Below are 22,817 nucleotides of genomic sequence, written 5' to 3'. Positions count from 1 at the left end.
CATTAGATGTCATTTTGGCAGAACGAGGTGGAGTATGCAAATTAGTGGGGTCCGCTTGCTGTGTTTTCGTACCAGATTCCTCGCCAACAATTTTTAAAGCAATACAGAACTTGCATACTCTTAGTTCTGAAGTACATATCCCTGTAGGAGACTGGAATCTTAGCACCTGGTTCTGGGATTCTTTACGATCTTGGGGTTGGAAGGTGCTTTCTGTCATTCTAGTTATTTTGGGGATCCTGCTATTCCTTTGTTGCTGTTTTCAATGTCTTCCGAGTATATGTGGAATGCTAGGGGGATGTTGTGCCCAAGCAGTGAGCACAATAGGGCATAAAATATATGCCCCAGATACAGCATCTAAAGAATTCGTATTACAAGAGGTTCTGATGAACAACCTAATGGCTATAGATATTACAGACAATGATTCGGGATCTATGGATGACAACACATGGAGTTATTTTCAAAAGTATTAGAAAGGATGTTACCACTTGGCATAGGCCAAAAGGAGGGTCTGTTGGAATTGAAATAATATTATGCCTCCTATCGTAGTATTTGAATGTGTGTTGGCCTACGCCAAGTTCTCTAAAATATCGTGTAAATAGATTCCGCGGCAAGGTCTTGACCTTAACGAACAATTGTGTAAGTCGCCATCTTGGATTTAGCCGCCATCTTAGGTTCTCTTGTAAAGTGGAAGTCACCCTGAACATCAAAATGGAGGCCGAATGACATTCTGAGTGAGATTCTGGCCGTTGTGACCTCCACACACATGAATAAATAATATGCCTGCAGGCCACTTGTCGGGGTCGCAAACTGAGACCTTGTCCTATCCCTGACCTATGTGTAAATGAACAACTGTATCAGCGGAACTGATCAAAAATGCATACATTATGGGATTGACCTGGCAAGGAACCCTAGGCCTGGTCTTATGAATGGTTAACCCGCTAGGGGGTTGGCCAGAGCTGGATAAAGAGTATAAAAGCACCAGTATTCCAATGTACGGTCTCTCTACTAATGCATCGAACCCTCGTTGAAGTTCGTTACGTTACTCTGAGAGCCGAATAGCTATCCATTTGTCAATTGACTTTTTGGTAACTGCTGTAGCTTTTAAATAAAGCACTTTGTATGTCCTTCGTAACCTGTGTTGGTGTGTTTCCTTTGGGCTTCCCAGCCTCATATCAATTTCTTTGTTTTCACATAACCACAAAGTTTCATGCAGAACATGCAAGGTTAGTGACGATATTGCGAGTCATACAAGTATTGAATGTGCTTGTCTTGTACTTATGCACCAGTTCTGATGTTTTTCCTTTAATTCTTTTCAGGATCAACGATAACCTTTCAATCTGGATCTGAAGTCTAGACCAGTTTTAAAACCTGAGATGTGGAGCAGAGTTCAGAGACATGTCACGCAAGTTTTATCCTGAGAAAACTAAGCAATGGAGGCCCAAGAGTGTGTCCTTAAATATAATTGCGGCCTAACTGGCCACTGTGACGAACCTGAAGACTTTGTTCCTTTTGTCCTGGGGGGACCCGCCCCCTTTGAGGCTAGGGATGTGGGCCTTCTAAACTAAACCCTCCCTAGGGGTTTAGGAAAGTAGGGCCTTGCTGGGAGTCACTCACCTTAAGAGGACAAAGACTCCCATTCCCACAGGGAACTCCCTATCACTAAAGCATTAGCTGCATATATAGGAATCCGAGGAACTGATGTTACATTCAGCTGTGGGACTCAAAATAATACCTACACTGCCTTTGGATGTTTGGCTCAAGACAATGCTAGTCTCTCCGTGGGTTGGTCACGGAGCAAGGATAAAGGCACGATCACCCTTGAATGGAGTAGAAGCAATACTCAGAGGCGTGTCTCCGTCGTGCGCACGTCACTGAGGGGTGGAGCAACGCTGCACAGCATAGCCAGCTGTGGGGTGAAGAGAGGCAGGAGAAGGAGAGAGATACTGCCGACCAGGCACAAAACCAAGCGCAGTTCGTGAGGTCAAAGTCGGGCAGAGCCGGACTTATCTTGAGGCGCAACCATGAGGATGACGTGGTGGGCCCGGGCCCAAGAAACAACAGTGAACCCAAATGTGAGGGAGGAACGAATCCTCCACTCGCAACAAAGGAGTCGAGGTGCAGAGAAATGCTGGGATGAGCAAAACACAAAACGTGCTCCTGTCCAAACAGGAACACCAGAAAGCCATGGAGAATGCCACTGCTACAGAGCAGACATCACCTTACAGGAAGAAACCCTGTGACATAGAAGGTACCTGGGTTTCTCATAGTAGAGGAGGTGGTGAGGCCATAGTGCAAAAGGGGAAGAAAGAAGAATTGCATTAACCCCATAGCAAGGGTATAAAGGCCTGAAGAAAGAGAAAGAACCAAGTAACTATAAGGGTTACAGGAGCCCAAGAAACCAGAATATTGCAATCATCCAGATAGGTTACATGCAATTATAACTAATGAAATAATAACCAATGAAAAAATAACGAATCAAAAACATTGAATTTCAAAATAACACATTTCTTTTTCGTTGTTTTCAGGGGGTTCTCGCCTGAATCCCCCCTATTTTTAATAATACTTTTCCTCCACCCCCAAAACCACTATTCCGTCTCACAACCCCATTGTTTTTTTTCTCCAGAATTAGTTATTTTGATATCAGTTGTTTTTTCATTCATTATTTTTTCATTAGTTGTTTTGTATTCGATATAATCACTGCATACCGCCAAATGGCTCACAGAAACTCCAGAGAACGAAGACAGGTATATATAAAAAGGGGTTACCAATATACCTGGCAGATAAGTGCGACATTGGGACCAAAACAAAACAAGTGGTGGTACGAGGGATCACTTATATCTCTCAGAAATAAGAAACAGTTAAACAGAACAACCCAAGGGAGTTCAAGAAACCTGATTGTTGTAAACTTCCAGGCAACTCACTGAAACTCCCTCAAGAGTTGAAAGAGCTACATACGAAAAGGGGTTATCCATACCCCAGAGAGGTAAGTGATACATTGGGAAAGAGGAAATCCAGGGCTATGGGAGTCTGAGAAAACACAAATGTTGTAATCAGTTAAATGGCAGAAACTACCATTAACCAAGAGAGGCATATGTAAAGAGGGGTTACCAATATCCCTGGGAGATAAGTGAGACATTGGGATAGAGAAACCAAGGGAGTCAGTGGGGCCCAATAAGACAAGTGAAGAACAAATTCAAGGGGACCAGAGAGATAACCATGACATGAACCTAGTGGGGAGCAACCCACGCAAGTGGAGATTGGTTTAATGAGGAATCCATCCTTCCACCTACAACTTGGGCATTTGATCTTTTCTGGAACTTGAGACTGTATTTGGTTAACTTGGGACATTTTTTTAACTTTGAAAAAATGGACAAGAACTGGTAAACCAGGAAAAAAAATGACATGGTCAAACATAGGATCCAAAACCAGGAGGGATTCCTGGAAGCCCTGAGAGAGATCTGTGTGAGCAATTCTGAAGGACACTCTGCCGAATTTCCTTTGTTTTTTCTAAGTGGTAGGGCCAGTTTAGATGACAAGTTTTCACAGAGGAACCAAAAGTTGGGTGAGCACACCCAGCTATACCTGATGCTCTCAAAAGTGCTCCACACAAGCCATGTATTTGTAATTATTAGGTTAAAACAATTCATATCCTTGTGTTCATTCACACTTATTTGCTTTCACTCCAATGAAGGTGAGACATTCGTATGGTTTATATTATAAGTAAGAAACCAATTAAATGCAGCTCAACATGAACTTTTGTTGAGATTGGTCTGTATTAATAGGCAAAGCAGTTCCTAGGTCTGAATGTGGCTCAAAAGCCTATGCATTTCGGAGTGATTCTCCATCTTCAGGGCTACAATCAAGTCATATATTGCAGTGACATTAGCAAAAATGTGAAGTACAAAGTGAATGATACATACCATGATCAGCCATTAGAGATTACAACGGACAAAACATAAAGAAACAGAAATATGCATGTGTGAATCTCATCAATAATGGGTTATACATGCGTGCATTATTATTGAGCCAAATTGTTTATATATACCTTATTTTTGGGCCTTGTCACTGTGGGTTCACAAGAGAAAAAAATAAATGTATATGTATATTGTCAGTGCATTGTATGAAACCCACTCCCCTACGTGTTGAACAAAACTCATTGTGATAACAACTGAAGGTCTGTTACCTTAGGAACTCGAAATCACCGTTTACAAATGGATATAGAAGGTTGTGAAGATGAAAAAATACTGTGTTGTGAGTTAACTGGGCTATAAGCGATAGGTCAGCTTATCTGTGTGCTATCATCTATTCTTTGCCCACTCATGTTAAGTTACCTTCTGTTCGTAGCGTTCCTGCAAACCGAAGCCGTCCGTAGGCGTTTGTAACCCAATATTGAGTCACACATGCATATTTCTGTTTCTTTATGTTTTGTCCGTTGAAATCTCTAATGGCTGATCACGGTATGTATCATTCACTTTGTACTTCACATTTTTGCTAATGTCACTGCAATATATGACTTGATTGTATCCCCGAAGATGGAGAATCACTCCGAAATGCATAGGCTTTTGAGCCATGTTCAGACCTAGGAACTGCTTTGCCTATTAATACAGACCAATCTCAACACAAGCTTGTGTTGAGCTGCATTAAATTGGTTTCTTACTTATAATATAAACCATACGAATGTCTCACCTTCGTTGGAGTGAAAGCAAGTAAGTGTGAATGAACAAAAGGATCTATGAATTGCATGATCCTAATAATTACGAATAGATGGCTTATGTGGAGCATTTTTGCGAGCATCGGGTATGACTGGGTGTGCCCACCCAACTTTTGGCTTTTTGGTATTTTGTGGATTCTGGTGTCAGGGGATGGACTCAAAATCTGATATCTCCCCTGAAAAAAATAGCAACTAGTCAAGCTGCATTTTAAGAATGTACATGAATTAGTGGTGGTGCCCACCTCTATCTCCATTTCCAAGTCTGGACAGAGGACCATTTTTGTTATTTTGACTATTGACGAGCCCCTTTGTATAGTTTGTTAGGAAGGGAACTCCCCTTTTAGCAATAGGGCTAAAATGACGCTTTTCTTTTAAATTAAATAATACATTTTGATAACATGTGCTCTGGTCCGAGTTCTTCTTCTGGCTTACCACACCACGCTTACCAGCTTTTGCAAGAACACCCAAACTTGTGGTAGTCCCCACTTGCAGTGATTCTTCAGCACCTTACTTGCCACCTCACTGTCCACTGCAAAAGGTAGTTCTGGCTCTAGAATGGCTGCACTATGGAGATTAAAGGCCCCGATAACAGTTCTGTGGTGTTCCTCCTCTGTGTTCACACATTCTCTGGTGTGGGGGTACTCAATAGGCTTGCAAGATTGCTTGTTTTTATTCTGCAGGGGGTGCATATGAGTGTGTCTGGTTATTGCATAGGGGAGAGTTGCACTTGGGTGTTAAATGGCAGGGAGTGGCATGTCTCCCACATAAGTTCTCTTCAGTGTGGCAAAGGTACTTCTGGGATCTGATTAAGATTTCCTTAGTCTTTGGGCCCTTGCATCTATAGCTGCGTTTTCAGGGTCCACTTGCTGTTTTCACTCTGTGAGAGAAGGGGATTGTGGGAAATGTAGTCTTCTTTGTTTTATTCTTTCCAAATGCTCTGTGAAATTTGCCCTTAGGATATGTTTACAAGGGTCCTCACTCGCCCCGAAGTCCTGAGAATATGATTCCCACATCCGTTTGATAATGACGTGGAGGTCACTTCGGCACAGTTTGACTCAAAGAGACCTGCTGGTGCCTCCAGCGGAAAACTCCCAATATTAAACCTGCTCTCACCTGGACTAAAATTGGGCAGTTTTTGTTCCTGCACCATTGACTTTATTAAGCCTATTTGGAGCCAGCGGTGCGGGAAGACTGGGCCAGATTAGCACAGGGCACGCCACCATGCTAATGCAGACCTGTTCCCCCGTCCTCCATCAGCGATAACAGGCATTCATTACTGCCGGGTTGACGTGAGGAGCAGAACCCCAACATACTGTAGGCAGGGTGTGCTATCATTCGTTACGCAATGAAGTGCTTTGTAGCTTGTTCTCATGTCAGATTGGCGATCACCTTTTTGAAACTCCTTTTCCGTATTGCATTTTTGCTGACAAATGTGTGCTGCGTTCACGTGCAACAAATAATTTAGACTCATATATGATGAATTCATTCATTAACAGCTGCAGCTCCTGTTAGCTTCTCATTTCTGAGAGACCATCTTTCTCGTGAGCTCTAAAGCCACCGGACCACAGTGGTATTAGTCCTCAGTGGAAAAGTGTGAAAGGCGAGATTAATCACAGGATGAACCCTTCTTTGAAGACTTTAGATGGCACTTGGCGCTTCTGCTGCAGGGCATGTGCGGCCTAAACAGCTACATTAATGTATCAGTGCAGTGACCTGGAAGAAGTGTGAAGTGAAATCGCAGCAAAGCACAGGTGCACATTCCATTGCTGGTCTACCTTGATTACATTTTCTACATCTCTGAATGCAGAGGATTGCAGATTTGGTATCAAGAGTGATTTTGATTGTATCATAATTCCGAGTTTGTGTTTTAATTGTTCTTTTTGTAATTGTGTATGGATTGCCTTTAAATCGCATAAAAAGTAAAAAAGAAAAATTACACGTAATTTAAATTGACTTTTATATTGTTCTCCCTACTTCAAATATTGGCTTAGACAATCTATCGTCTCCCCTATTCTCCGCCATGGCCAAGGCATGCCCTACCAGGCCATCTTACGAGAACTCCATTTATGGTGTATGTCTTTTGCTCTTCTTTTTTGTCTTGGGGGCACATTATAAAAATGAATGTGTAAATTGAACAACACTGGCCACTTGCACCCAACCCTCTTACACTTGCTGCAGCATGGATAACAATCAGATTGATCAGATAATCAAAAAAAACAATACTTCAATCGAAAATTAGTATTTAATGGACAGCCAACACGTGTTTCGACCCATTTGTGGTCTTCCTCAGGGCAAGCCCTATTACTGTACACCTTTCAATAGTTCCAGAACCTTCACATTCATATTCTTAATTGAAACAGTTCCTTTTTATATGGCTTAAATGCCAACCTATGTCTCTCTTAATATGATGTGGGATAATTATCCCATGTTGTGAAATGTACAGCTCCAAAGTCATGTACTTGGGTTGGTCAGGTCAAGCTCCCAAATGGGATATTGTGGCATTCCGCATGGCGAAAATGAATGTGTGATGCAGGAAACAATGCTCAGAGTGCAAGAAGACCACATCAAGCTATTGAGCTAATTAAGATTTACCTGTAACCATAGCTGCAATGGTGAGCATTTCATCTACACAGTCAAATTCACAAGAGGCTAAGATGGACTTGGACATCTGTGGATCCAGTGGGAACTCCGACATAATGATTCCGAATTCAGAGAGATTTCCATCGTCATCCAGTGCAGCAAGATAATCTAAATCTTCTGTCGCCTGCATCAGACTTTCTGGAGCTAAAGGGATCAAAACACAAACGTAATGCCCTCCATAAACCTGTGTTCATGAGATGTACTCAAGCAACATGAGTGTCCTACCTGACATATTTGGTCTAGTCACCCTCCTGTAATAGAGTGACAACAGTTCATCTCATATGGAAAAGTATAACATATTGTATTTTGATGTTAGTAAGGTTTGACCAATATAGAGTATTTGGACTAAATTGTATGCCACATTATGCCCGCACATCATTATTTTTCTGAACCCAACCCCATTCCTCTTAACATCATTGATATTACCATCCACCATTCTCACATTACTATTTCATCTTTCCACCTTCATTATGTTCTCATCCCTTAATTATCAATATGTTCCTTCAAACAACTAACCCAGTCATTTATCTTACCTTACACTTACATTTCGCCTACACATAATAGACTTTCAAAAGCCCTTATCATGTCCCATATTTCTGCTCTAATGTATTGCTTCTTTAAACCATCAGCATCCCTATAGCCTCATTTTTCATCATCTTTTCTGCATTCTTTAAAAATCATTTGTCTTTTTCAGTAATCTTAAATCCACAATTACATCAAGAGTTCCCGCTGCACTAAGACAGTGGACCTACCAGCTTCCTAACTTTGAGCGCTTACTTCAGATATCTGTGTGCAATTTATAGCCACAGGTTCCAAACCTGGTATGCATCATCCTTCCAAGGTTGACAAAATGATCACCATTGTATTGGCTAATAATAGAACTTTTTTATAACAGCGCTTAGAAGCGTACGAATCGGTCATCTAGTCGTAAATAAAAACCGGATGTTACTTTAACCATCTCCCCATCCTCCATGACGAAATAGACCAGCGGTGTCAACAGAAACACACAAGGACACCATTAACCAGTGGAGCTCGAAATAATAAGCAGGAGTGTAAAAAACACATGGGAGGTTAAAGTTAATTCAGTAAAATAACTTGTAATAGGTTGCACAGGGATTACGAAATAGAATAGCTGCTAATTTATAGGTTTAAATCTGTATTAAGTTCAAGAAAACAAATGCAGAAAAGTTAGCAAAACTCCCTAAAAGCTGAAAATATCTTTTAGGTCAGACCAAAAAGGGAAAACGAAAACAGGGGGCAGCAGGAACAGGTATGGATGGTTTTATGCCATCTTCCCGTTTGCTGTTTACAGTGGTGTACTGCTGTTTCCGTGCAGCTCCTATTTTATGCTGCCCTCTCCCTTTCCTTCACACCAAACCATCTCCGCCCGCTGCCTGTGATTTTGGTTAGAATTTCCGGAACCCTACATCACCATCACTGCTGAGCTTCTTCTTCCGCGCCAACCTCCAGGCTGTCTCAGCCCTTGTATCCCACCCCAAGTACAAGGCCCCACTGCCTCTTCCCCTCTCTCAGCCAACATCGTCCTTACCTGCGTCGTATAATGGCGGAAGTGCCCGGTTCTCCTCACTCTGCGTGCTAGCTAGAAGCAGCACAGTATTTAACGTTATCAATGAAAGGCAAGTCTGCAAGCTCCCCAAGGTGATGGTATACATCCACGGAGTTGATGTCACGAGGCTCACCATTCACCATTGTAAGAAAGGAGCAGTAGGAACACAAGGTCACGACTGTGTGTGCCGCTTGGAGCCCTTTGTCAGATGGCCGGGTGGGTACACCAGCGACAACATAGAATTACAAGGTTACTACAACACCAAGGTACTACTATAAAACCTATGGCACTTTCTAAAGGTCAGTATGGTAGCTAGATAATGCATTTGTACAGCGCAGTGCTTGCCTCGAACAGGGATGCCATTTAGGGGTCGCTTGAGGTCTCCCTTGCTACCCCTGTGGTCTGCCTTGCTAGCCCTAAAACTTGTCTTTTAAAAAAAATGTACAAAATGTAATGCTCCCTCCTGGCCTGTGGCCAGCACCATATGGCTCTTTGCTTCTGGAGTGGCAGGCTTTCTTGATCAGGCCTCTTAAATTTTTTTAAAAAAAGACCAGCGGGTTACACAAGTCTAACACAGTGACCCTAAATAAGAAAGAATTTTAATACCAAAAAATGTGTCTTTCTGGAATTCTATACAATAATTGCTAGACTCATTAAAGGTTTATTTCAGGCACACTTCAGGGGCTGAGTCACTGATTTAGTCTGTTCTTAAACACCTCAACTCAGCCTTTCATCCTTCTGTGGTCGATAAATGAGTACCAACACAGGTTAGGTGATATTGGGTGTATATTTTTTCTATGTAAAGCGCATAAGCGTAAGTGCTATATAATAACAAATCATCATCATTTGGTCATGGACGTCTGCTTGCATTCACAGTAATTTGGTAGTATGTGCCTATACACATTGATCTTAACGATACATATGGCGATCCATTCTTGTATGAAAAGTATATCACATTATAGTGAAACATATTTTTCGTAGTGTACTTAGGAACAATGCTATGTGATGCCACTTCCTGTTTTGTCAAGGAGTGAAAGGTCGTGTTCCATCACCTCCCGTGATATCACTTCAGGGTGGGATCAAATGACATCACTTCCTGTGATGTCATCAGAGGTCAAGGGTCGTGCAGTGTCCCTTCCGCTACCCCTGGCATTTTGGTGAAATGATGTCCCTGGCCTCGAAGGTGGCATTGAGGCGCATCCACATCAGAAACCTTCACCCTCCAGGCTGGTATGATATTTATCTAGGAAACAGCTAGCTAGCTCTTTAGGCGACGACCGCAGTTGAAGTGGGAAGCCCTTCCATAGTTAAGGTGCCAAACCGCTAACGGATTGGCCTCCCAGTGCTGGTATTTGAACTTCGGCCCTTTGAGTGCATTGGCAGAAGCGGAACGTAATTGTCTGCCAGGAGTGTACCGCACCAAGCGATTGCAAATAAAGACTGGGCCTTTATGGTAAAAAGCTTTATGTACCATACAATGCTTACAAGTCTATCCTTTTTGCCATAGTCAAACAGTGCAAGTCTTTAAGGACAGAGGTGATGCAAGCCTACCTGGTCAAATGAAAGCAAAGTCCGGCTGCAGCATTCTGAATTAATTGCAATTTAAAAGCGTTTTCTTTGGCATCCCAAGGCATATAGTATTGCACTAATTCAACGGACTCCAGATGAAAGCAATTTATAAGTTGGATTCCTGCCAGAAAGGTGACGTACCAAGGAATCTTTTTAAAGACTTCAATCGAAAAAAAAGTAGGTTTATTGATTTGTGTTGAAAGGGTAAGATCAGAGTTAAGGCAGACACCCAGATTACGAACACATGTTGCAGGTGAGGGACAGGGACCCAGAGAGGCAAACCAGAAACGTGTGCTCTCAAGTGCTCTGGCTCTGGGAAATCACGTGGCAGAGATGTAAGAAGGCTAAATAACGATCTGAAACATGTTAGGATTGGCTCTTTTCTATAACGATCTGAAACATGTTAGGATTGGCTTTTTTCTATAACGATCTGCAACATGTTAGGATTGGCTCTTTTCTCCGTCGGAATGAACTTCAAGTAGCTTTGATGCAAGAGACACATTTGCTGGCAGATGAGCAAAACTGGAAAGGAAATGGCATGGGAAGCTCTACAGCCCCTTACTTTCCCGCTACGCCCGGGGAGTCCTGATTTGGATAGCAAATTAAATCCTCATCAGTAGAGACCTAAATGGAAGGTATGTGTTGGTTGCTGGGACTCTAGATGGGCGATCGATTTGTACTATGAACATGTAGGCACCAAATGTGTATTGGCTCCTTTTTTAAGGGAATGTTTTCCACATGTATGTGGCACTTGGGATCTATGTTGTTATGGGCTGGGGATTTGGATTGCCCCTTCAATGGGTCACTGAATAGGGACAAGCTTGCTAGCAGTAATCATTGTGACTGTGGAACGGTGCAGAAGAACATATCACCTCCATTGGAATTAGTGCACATATGGCGATTGCAGCAACCGGATGAGCACCAGTATTCCTTCTGTTCCTCTTCTCATTCATTAGACCCACAAATAGAGTATATATTTGCTAACCGTTCTTATTTTCATAGAACTACTTGGTCAGGGTTATCTCAGGCCCCTGGCTGCAGACAGGCAATCTTAAGGAACAGTGTACGAGACCTGAGATTCCCCAACGCAGATTGAGAGTTAAGGCCTTGCAGGTTTTACCTTTCCATGGGAAGATATGGGAAGAGACGGTCGAACACTTAGGGCCTCATTACGAGGAGGGCGGTAAGGGGTTAACGGCGCCGTTAAAGGTGCTGGAGCCGTTAACCCCATATCGTCCTATTATGAGCTCCCCTAGCGAGACCCGCTCTAGATGTCTGGTTTTACCAGACGTCCTTTGCGGGTCCCGCGAGGGGACAAGCATGCTAACAAAGCACCCGTCATTAACAGGCCCGTTATTAGCATGCTCCCCATTCCCATTGAGCCCTACGGGGCTCAAATGGGAATGGGGATACATTTTTACCGGGTCCATGAAAAAGGCAATTACTGGGTCCTCCTAGATTGGCATGACCCGGTAATAGCCCATTTCATGGACCCGGTAAAAATTAATTTCCGGCGGCAGCCGTGCCCTTAATAAGGGCACGGCTACCGCGAGGGTCCTAATGAGGCCCTTAGTGTTAAACAAAGGGGGCAATAATGTGTAGGGCCTTGTAGTGGTATGCCTTCAAAGTGTATATTAGGAATGCATGCTGTTCAACTTGTTTTAGGATGAGGCAGACCCCACTCGCATTTGCAGAGACCAGGAACAGATATTAAAGAATGAGATAATATATTTCCATCTCCTCTTCCAGAAGAGCAACAGAAGAAGCTGTCAGTGAAAATACAGCAACATTTGATGGTAATGGCGTCACTGTACAGGTTAGAATACAGGAAATGGCAATCGTCCATACGCGAGCATGGGGACAAGTCAGGTCGTCATTTGAGCTTGATGATTAAGAAGCCAGGCAATGGGTACACTACAAAATCAATTAACAGATCAGAGGATGCAGTAGTGAGTATTCGGCAACGAATAAATGAGATGTTCTGTGAATCCCTACATTCCCAGCCTGCAGAAGTCGATTGTGAACAGATAGCCGACACTAATGGGGCGACCACCATGGTTAGGCTAGCCAACGGTTATAGGGATGCTGTGGGACTCCTTTTCCCTGAGCAGTAGAAGAAAGTGGCGGTGCGGTCCATGAGTAGGAGAAAGTCTCCTGGTCATGAGGGACTGACAGTAGTTGAGTTTCATATACAATATATAGATTTGCTGGCTCCTAAATATAGTTTTGCTATATCAAGAGGGATTACAGTTGTAGTCTCTACCCCCTACATTAAGGGAAATGGTTATTAAAAAAAATACTTGGCCATGATCCTAAGGAATGATCCTCATATTGAAGTATTCAGACATGGGAGACAACACACAGGAACCACACAGAGCAAGTAAGTACAAAGGAAATGTACTCTGTATTACTCCAAGCTGCAGCAGAAGGTCGGGCAGGAGAATAGGGGAATACATCCTTCTGGTCCAAGCTCCCATGCTGAAGTCCCCAGATATGGCCACTCTCAGAACTCTCAGCCACTTGCATTCCACATTCCACCAGGCATTCTCAAAGCAGCACCTAGCACACAAACATGCAGGATACAACACACCTCCTTTCCTAACAGAACACAAGAACCAGTCTAACGCTTGAGCCGACACAATAACTCAGAACCAACAGCTTACAGACGGCAAAGCACAACAGGAAAATGTACACTCCAAAGTGAAACCAATACTCCCGTATGCACTGGCCTGCCACACCAAAGCACAAACTACCCAAAAAAGGGTATAAGCTACTACACAAGATCGGCAACTTTATCTACACTCACAACCATCAAAACAAAACATAACCTCCTTATGCCCTAGCCTGCCACACAAGGGCCTTAGGTCTGCCACCCCTGAGCGCAACCCAGCACAACTACACAGAGCAACCAGCCACACAAACCGAAATCCTGTCATGCCACTAGCCACCTACAAAACATTCTGACAATCCCAACACAAGCACCACAAGCCCGATAAACCAACTATAAGCACCCACACGCACCACAACCACAACCACATCCACATCCCACTATGAACAAATAAAAGTATGAACAAAGAAAAGTCACTCACTAGACAAAGAACACATTAAACAACATAACTTCAAGGGAGCAGCACGTCAAACCCCAGGCACGTGGCTGGCTAGTCCATATTCACGTGGAAACCAAACTTCCCACCTAGACGCAGATTAGTTTCTCCTATGCCCAGGTGACACTCCAATGTACATACAATTTCCTTAAAAATTCTTGTTAAAACATCAAACCTCCAATGCTTCAAATACATTTACTGACTTTCTGCACAACAGTGCACTAATGTCTACTCCCAGACATTAACTGCCTCCTAGAAGCCCACAACTCCACAACATTTCTAATTACCTGCACCACCGTGCACTATTGTCAACTCCCTGACATTTATTACCTCCTACGACAACTAATGTCTCTACAACTTCAAACTTCCTGCACAACCATACACTAATGTCTACTACCTGACGTTAACCAACTCCAAGCACAACCACTTCCTCCCAAACAACTCTTACTCACAACATGCATTAGTACTACCACTCTTTCACACAGCGTGCAACCACTACTACTGCACTACTGCATAATACACTCGTCTAATGTTACAATTGCTGCATCCACAGTGCATCTTCATTCAAAACCCCCACTCCAGAATATAGGGTGCCTGCCAGAGCATTCAACACCCTCAAAGTCTTCAAACTCACACCATTCCACACTATCACAATATGCATAGACAGTGAAAATGTAAGCGAAACCTCCTGAGGGTAGTGGTGATCATACACTGCCCCCAAATAAGTTTCATAATAAAATATGCATTTTCCTAACATAAAATGTTGACAGATATTAAACACATTCCTGCTCATGATGAAACTAACATACACGTTCATTGTACATTTGACTCCGCAACCATATACCTCCATACCTCATGGCGTACCCACTACACCCAAAATGTGCCAAATATCTACCAAATGCTACACATCAACATGCTCATGGTGGATACCTCGCTACACCCTAAAATGATAACAACGTCCTCTACACCCTAAGACATGAAATTCATGGGTATGGTGCACTAATTAAACCCTAACATAATAATTCACTAACATTTAATAATGTACCAATATTTACTGATCTGCCAACATTTCTATATTTAGATGCAACAACACCACACTGCTTCTCCATTTAACCCACGTCAATTCATCAAACAACCCATCATCGGCTTCCTGTAATTGTAACGTACATGACATTTCTAATTTTCAAGTTACCAAGGCACTCCTTTAACATACATCAATGGCTTCAAATCACTGCATTATAATGACCTCTTCATTTTTCACATCTATCGAAACATAGCTTACTATATTCAATTTCACTCTTGAAGAGCATTTTTACAAATGTTCAAATCATTAATGAACACTGAGTTCCAAATCTAACATATTAGCAAACTTATGTTCCCTGCCTAAATTCTCCACATGCTATGCACAGCGCTGTAACAGGAGAACACTGCAAGCAGCAGTAATCCTCTGTAGCACCATTCTAGTCACTCGAGGAACAACGTTGATAAAATCACAAACATTCCTCTTCCGATTGAATTAATTTCTCACCAATGCCACTGTGCTCACTCAAATAAAGTACCTAAATATCCGACTGAAAGTGTTACTCTCTGGTGCTGCTACTGCATCCATTCATTCATCGACAAAGAGTGCATCAGCCTTCGTAATGCCTCCATGCCACAACACCACTTCAAAAATGCGCCTCCACGAAGAACCTCATCTTCGCTACTCTCTGACACGTCTGTTAGCAAACACAGTCATAACATGATCTCATCATGCGAGGAGGACATCGGCAGGTCCTTTTCTTTAACCTTGCAAAGACTATCAGGGAAATTCAGAGTACTTCCCGTATTCGTCGTAGGGCACTGGAAGTGCTTGCCCCTCTAAGCACCGACCGTTGTGACATCAACTTTTTCAACAAGCCACAGACCACGACAGAGCTTCCGTCTACCAATTGCTCCAATTGACTTCCTCCCTCCATCAAGCATCCATGGTGCATTCTATCCACGGTGCTCGCTTACTCCATCCTCCTGTCTCATACTTCTGTCGGTCTAGTCGGACCTTCACTACTCCTGTACCGCACGGGACCATGACAGTACCAACTCCACAGCACTGCTCAGCCCTAAGTTGCCCCTTGGCAGAAGGCACTTGGTTGATCCTACTTCCCCCACGCCATGGATCTCTGTGCTGCTTCAGCACCGCATCAGACAGCTGCTGCTTCCCAGCAGGACATGGCACATGCAACACTGTTCCCCCTCCAGGGATCTGAGGAATAACCTTCATGGTGCTGAACTTACTCCCTCCCTGCACCTTCACCTCAGCCAAGCTGGCCTTCCTTTCATTATGGCTCAGCATTTCCTCCTGGGTTCGTTTTTTAACTCATCACCAGTGGTCTAAGTGTACGAAAAAAAATAGTGGAACTATATCCCACGATGTCCTCTCCCCGCTCCCCACAAACCCCATTCCCACGCACAATACAAACCCCTTAACAAATGTGCCTACTGTTTAAGGGAACGTTCATAGCAGTGCACTGAAGAACACGTTTCAGCTTCTTCCTACACTTGTTTTTTTTTTTTTTAAATGAAACCATTCCGGAACGCTTTTTTAAAAAAATAAAAGTAAAGGTGCAGTAAAACTTAATTTAAAAAGTAGAGGAGCACCGCTCAAAAACGCTCCCACCCACTTTGACCACTGGTCACCAAAATGAAGTATTCAGGCTTGGGAGACAACAGGCAGGAACCATGCTGAGCCGGTAAGTACAAAAGTGAATGCACTCCTTATTACTTCAAGTTAAAGCAGAAGGTCAGGCAGGAGAATAGGGAGAGTACATTCTTCTGGTCCAAGTTCCCATGCTGAAGCCCACATAGCAGTAACTCTCAGAACTCTGAAAGCAGCAAATAGAACACAATCATGCAGGATACAACACATATAGCCCTCTTTTTCTTTTAAATATTGACCTGACAATTCTAAGCAATGTTTTAGCACAACTAATTCAGGGTATCCTCCTATGATTGATGAAGCCAGGTCAAGCAGGATGTGTTCCACCTCAAGTAACCTGAGGAGAGTGGTGCATGTGGTGCATGCAATAAGGGAGGTGCAGGAGGATGAGCATGTCTATACAATAGCATCTTTATAACATGAGAAAGATTTTGATTCCATCAGCTGGACCCTCCAATTCCTGACCATCAAGCAGATGTATGTTGGCCCCTTGTTTATCAATTTAGTAAAATTGCTTGACAAGAAGCCCATGACTTTATCAAAACCAGGTAACAAGGTATTCAATGGTTGGGAGGTAGAGAGGGGGAAGTAGAGAAGCTTGCCATTCATAATGGGTTTTATTAGCATTGGACGTGGAATCACTAGCTAGTGCTTTGTGGGAGGGGTTAGCAGGTATAGGGATAACAATATCAGGAGTGGAGCGAACAGGGTGTTACATTATGTTGATCTTTCCTAAGGACCCTGTTTCTTCAGTCCCAGATAAGCTGGAAATTGTTGAGCTTTGGCCATTGTTCAGGGTTGAAGATTATTTGGTTAAGTTCTGCCTTTTCCATTGGGCAGGCTGAGCTATGACATTTAAATATTTAAGAATCCAAATGTGCCACAAATCAACTGATCCGGTTTTGTACAATGCTACATCAGCCTTGTTGGGTCTGTCTTACTCCATTGAGTTTTGGATTAAATGACCTCCTGTTATATTTGGAAGTATGGCTCTTGTTAAGATGGTGTTGTCGCTGATGCTGCTCTATACCTGCTCAGGGGATACAGTGTATATACCTGCCTCGACTCTTACAGAGATTGAATGTTGGCTAACAAAGTTGTTGTGGGCATAGAACAGACATCAGGTGTCTTTAAAGACACTGAAATGATCAAATGTGGATGGAAACATAGGGGGACTCTGAATCTTGTTTTCTAGCCTAACAGCTGCAGTTTGTGGTGCAATGGATCTCACCCAATGTAACATGAGAGTGGAAGATATTGGGCATTGAGATTACTCCTTTGGACTGGAATTTCTTGTTTAAATGGTAACTTGGGATATGCCAGAAGGGGCATCTGCTTCTGTTAGGTAAGTGAGTGTGGGCGAGGGTACTCAGGCTGCAGAAGAGTGGATCCCATGCTTCATGTCTAGCCCATTGTGGAATTTGCTGCATTAAGTTACAAAAGCAAGGGACGTGCATGAGGCCTCAGCTACAACAAGGCTGGAAAATTGTTTGGACCGGGTGGGTCTTAATGTTCTTTAAATTTTCGGATCTTCACTGGTGTTTTGGGCAGTTTTCCAGATTTTCTATAGTATCCAGAGTTTGCTCATCAGGGCTCCCATCAAATCCCAAGACTTCAGCATTATTTGAAACAATTCTTGGTGTACTTAGGGGATAGTGTCTAAGGCTCAGCAATTTAAGCAGACACTATGAAACTGCCATTGAAAGGCAGAGGGAAATGAGAGACTGACTTAGATTTCATTGGATCAGAATGGAACATGATTTATCTAGCAGTCAAAGGAGAATAAGGGAAAAGGTATCTACTAGGTTTTTTTCCTTTGCTGTCCTAGGAAAGAGGTTGCTTCTTATGTGCTGGCTGGATGCCTTGGCTACTCCATGTTGTCTTTGGATCAGGGAAATGGACAGTTGGGCAATTACAGAGCAAGAAATATTATGCCAGTAGAGGAGAAATGAGGACACAATTGCTACATCTCTTGCTACATCTCTCGAATGTGGAACAATGCTGAAATCGTTTCTATTCACACCAATGACATACTTGCCTTAATTTCTTAAGTAAGTTGCTCGTCTATAGGTGATGTACCTGAGAATGTTTAATGGATGGGAATTTCTCCAGTTCACGCATACCGTTGAAGACAAGAACACTGCAAATTCCTTCAAAGTATCTGCACTTAGTTATGGAATTGTTTTGGGTCCTAACCTGAAAAGATGCTTATTTGGGAAATGTTAATGTTTTAACTCTTCCTTTCAGTTTAAACCTTTGAAGATTTTCAAAACCAATGTTTTTGTGGATGCTATATGAGACATACTTTTATTCATCAAGATGTAGTGTCCATCCTCACAGGATATGCTGCTAAGTTGCATTCTAATAGCTTGCGTTGAATTTTCAGACACTACACAAGATAATATTGAATTTCTGAAACATGCACATTGATTGTGATATTATGTGATCAATGCTAAAGTAAAATACATATTTACAAAAAAGAATACACACTCCGTGTAGAACATTTGTTGGGCAAGAGCACTGTATTTATGGCCTGTTCATCCCGTAAGTCATTAAGTGAGTGATGCTGAGGTGGTCGATGTTGATCTGAATGTATTGTGGTGAGTTGGAGGATCTCTGCATCCTATTATATGAGGAGGCTGAGGCTCAGGGGACTGGTTGGTCTAGCCATTACCTCATCTGTCTTCCAGAGGGAGGGGGCCCAGGATTTCCCTGTCTCACCTTTTCCTCAGAGACTTGGTATTTCCTAAAAGCATTTGAGTTAGGTATTTGCCTGTAAAGTTAGCTTGCAAATTACAGGTTCCAGCATGCCCTATAACAGTCAAATTCTAATAATATGGAAGATGGCAACTGTGAATGTTTTCTAAAGTATAAGACTGGAATAACGTAAAGTGCTCTGAGAGCAGTGAACAGTTGTTTTAAAGAAGAATCCAACTACAGTCATTTAATACCGAGTCAAAGGTGACCCCCAATAATTCGCAGCACACTGAATGTTTGAAGGAAAATACTCGGGGAGAGTGCTAGTGAAACATTGTACGCTCAGAGCGCATTTAGAGATCGCTCACTGGCAGGTAGAGCAGCAAGCCCTGCTTACTTACAGAACAGCGAATATCTCAGAGCACCATGGCGCTGCCTCCACATGGATTTGCGGATCCAAAATGGCCCTGATGGACTGAGCCTGATTTAAAGGCTTAAAGGCAACCATTAACCAATCTTTTGCTCAAATAAAGTCTGACCAATGCAAAACGAGAAATAATAAGGAAACCACATTTCAAACGAAACTTCATTAGCGGCAAAAGCAATCCGGAAACATACAACAACCCACTCAAGAGAACAACCAATCCTGGGCCAGCTTAGAGAATCAGACATCGGCAGAGTACTATAAAAAGGACTACAAAATGTCACATCTGGAGAGGGGTAACTCACTTACTGTTAGTCGTGCAGCATTTGCCATGGCAATGGTGCCAGAGCTCCTACCTCAAGTGCTGTTGATACTTTGATGAGAAGACATACATCCAACCCTTCAAACCAGAAACCCAGAAGGAGAGCAATTTCATGAGGAACCCAGGAAGAAGAAGAACCTTGGAGAGGAGGGTGAGAATAGTGTCTGCCTGAAAAGACCCTGAATGAGGGGCAGGAGATGTTGGGGGGATAACCATTATTAAGGTTGTGAAGACACCTAAGAGAAGTCTGAGAAAATCTGAGATCATGTAAAGACATAATAAGATTAATGTGCTGACAGAAACAAGAGGCTATGGAGAGGACTAAACAACCTGTGTTGACCAAAGACCCTGCGGAACCGTGACTAGCCCCAGGATGGGGCTGTCCAGGAAAGCATCTGGTGTTTGATTTATTAAAAGGATAGCCTATGAAAACTTTTTATTGTTAAAACTTGGAGAACTATTATGTTACAGTTTAGGGCTACTATGAACCCTAAAGGACCTATCAAGAATAAGCTTGAACGTGTACTTTAGTTGTTACAATAAACTGTCCCTCGAGAGACACACACGTATATGAATAGGATTACATTTTTGTTTGTTAAAGGAGTTAATCACCTTGAGATGCAGGGAACATTTAGAGACTCACACTTTAAATAATTCCATCCATGACACAGGCTATTAGGCACTTCTTTATTATGGCTAAAATATGTTCTTGTTGTGATGGTTATTAAAAAGTATTTGTGTTGTACGTTGTGTCATTGCTTGATATCCCCGCAGTATATAATACATATGAGAAATCCACCAGGAATGTATCTTGGGGACAGTTTTCAATGCTGAGCGGTTTCAAGCAGGAGCCAACAATCATACAATGTGTGTTACTTGTTAGGGGTGGGTCAACACCCAGGCCACAAAGCATTTACTGTGACCATACCAATACATACAAACTGAACTGTTGCTAGAGAGTAAGTAATATGGTCTTCAGAGGACAGGTTGTGATACCCAGCAGAGCCTTTTAAACCCAAATTGGTTGGCGGAATCCAAGGTGGACACATGAAAATTTCAGCCACTAAGAGACAATTTGGGAACGATTTCTGCTGATGGTTGATGGTGTGGTCAGTCAATGTTCATCCTTTTCCGGCAAGCATTTCAAGCAATCAATTTCTGTCATGCAACACAGGGAGTTACCAAGTAGCACGTGGATCACGTTGTCCTTGGATATTATTGACCCCATGAGGAAGTTTCCCGTATATAAGCAATAGCAGTGGTGATCATAGAGTACTTCAGTGTGTGGCCCACAGTTTCTTTTATGGATGTTCCTACGACTGGCCAACTTATAGATTTTCTCCAGGTGGTTTTCAGGCAGGAAGGATGCCTTAAAACCATACTGACAGACAACAGTGTTCAAGTATGATTTTCTTTTCTTGACAGATGTGGCATCAGGTTTCATAAAGTAGTTTCATATCACCCCAACTTTAACGGTCTTGTAGAAAGAGTTAATCACATAATTAAGTGATATATTAAATAACATATACAGCTTAGTCCCTGGGAAAACAGGGTGCATGAAATGGTGCAGCGTACTGTACTGTGTGAAACACTCAGTGACAGGAGTTTCCCAGATTGGAGGCTGCATTGTAGGCACTAAACTGCACCCCTGGTGATTGTATGATGCAACAGATAAAACCAGAAAATAGAAATAGCCATAATGAACAGGTGTGTGAGAGAAGCCCCAGAGGCTAGTAAGAGGCAGTGTGGTACGCTCAAGCGTGTGGCCTCCCTCATGGAGGCTAATTTGGTGAGAGTGAAACTTCCTGATACCAAAAAGGTTATTATAAATATTATGCCCCATTAAAGTGATTTAGATCTTGGGTGATAGACACCATCAACACTGAGAATGGATGCAGGTGAGGTTTGGAAAGGCTGGTAGATGTGCGCTATTGTTAAGTTGTGCGTCCCGAGGACGAGGCGTACCTGTATCTCCAGGAGTCTTGCGTGCCGAGGTAGCCAGGTCGTGGTAGGTGTAGACAGGTAGCTGATGAAGAGAAGTGACGCAAAGAACCAACCCCGGACCCGTCCTGTAATACAGAATTGAACAGGGGCCAGCTCCTGACGCCACGAATGACACTTCCCGATATTAACGTGGCATCAGAACAGTGCAAGCACTGATTGGGAAGGTCATAGAAGTTACTGGCAGATACTGGCAAAGTATCCCAAGCAGCTATCCAGGATGGTGAAGGTTCAAGGTAGCCAGTATGGGTAAGCAGAGAGTCCAAGGTACCAATGTAGGTAAACAGAGAGTCTAATGTACCGGTGCAGGTAAGCAGGGAGTCCAAGGTACCAATATAGGTAAACAGAGAGTCTAAGGTACCGGTGCAGGTAAGCAGGGAGTCCAAGGTACCAATGCAGGATGATGAACAGGAATCCACGAAACCGGAGAAGTGGACCAGGACCACAGGAACCCCAGCAGGAGGCGGGCAACACGGGCAATAGAAAAGGATCAGGAAGGGGAACCAGAGAGAAGAGACCAGAGAACACAGGAGAACAGGTAAGGGCAGGAGGGAAGGCAGCCTGGCTAGAGGAGGAGCAGAAAGGACCAGCCCAGTATCAGGATCAGGACCCAATAACCCCAGAACCAGAGAAGCGAAGCGGAAGGGAACCAACCGCGTTGAGACGCGATGAAGAACAAAATCGGATCGCTTAAGTAGCGGTCCTGTGCGAAACCGAGGCTTGAACCGCGCTGCAATGCGCATGCGCGAATGGGTGCCGCCGCGCGAACGAGTCTCGAAACGCAAACTCGCTCAAACAGCTACGCGAACGACACCTGTGCCCTACACGGGTCAGGACGGAGAAACTCCGCCGGGGAAATGCGCCCAGAGCGGCGCGTCGTCTCCACAACCTGAGACGTGGGTACAACTGCCAGGAACCAGCACGCCCCCCAGAGCCCCGTCGCCCCGCACATGTAGGTGTTCTAACAGCTATGTGGAAGAGGTTCAAACTCCCATTCCTCCGTTCAAGGCTTTGAAGGAGGGGCAGGTGCTGCTGGGTCTGAGGTGTGTTCCCCTTCCACCAGTTGTGTGATTGGGCAGCTAGGAAC

General features: G+C 43.3%; 1 protein-coding gene across 1 annotated transcript in view; it reads right to left on the bottom strand.

The window, feature by feature from the left end:
* The window catches only part of DHX32 (DEAH-box helicase 32 (putative)), an 864,748-nt gene that overhangs the window by 261,677 nt on the left and 580,254 nt on the right, over window positions 1-22,817 (bottom strand). The window contains exon 7 of the mRNA XM_069611492.1: window positions 7,304-7,495. Within this exon, the coding sequence (XP_069467593.1) occupies window positions 7,304-7,495 (192 nt within the window). The remainder of the gene's footprint in view (window positions 1-7,303; window positions 7,496-22,817) is intronic.

This window comes from Ambystoma mexicanum, chromosome 8, assembly GCF_040938575.1.
Source record: "Ambystoma mexicanum isolate Mex_15411 chromosome 8, UKY_AmexF1_1, whole genome shotgun sequence".
In the NCBI taxonomy this organism is placed as follows: Eukaryota; Metazoa; Chordata; class Amphibia; order Caudata; family Ambystomatidae; genus Ambystoma; species Ambystoma mexicanum.
This window is presented reverse-complemented; position numbering and strand designations above follow the sequence as displayed.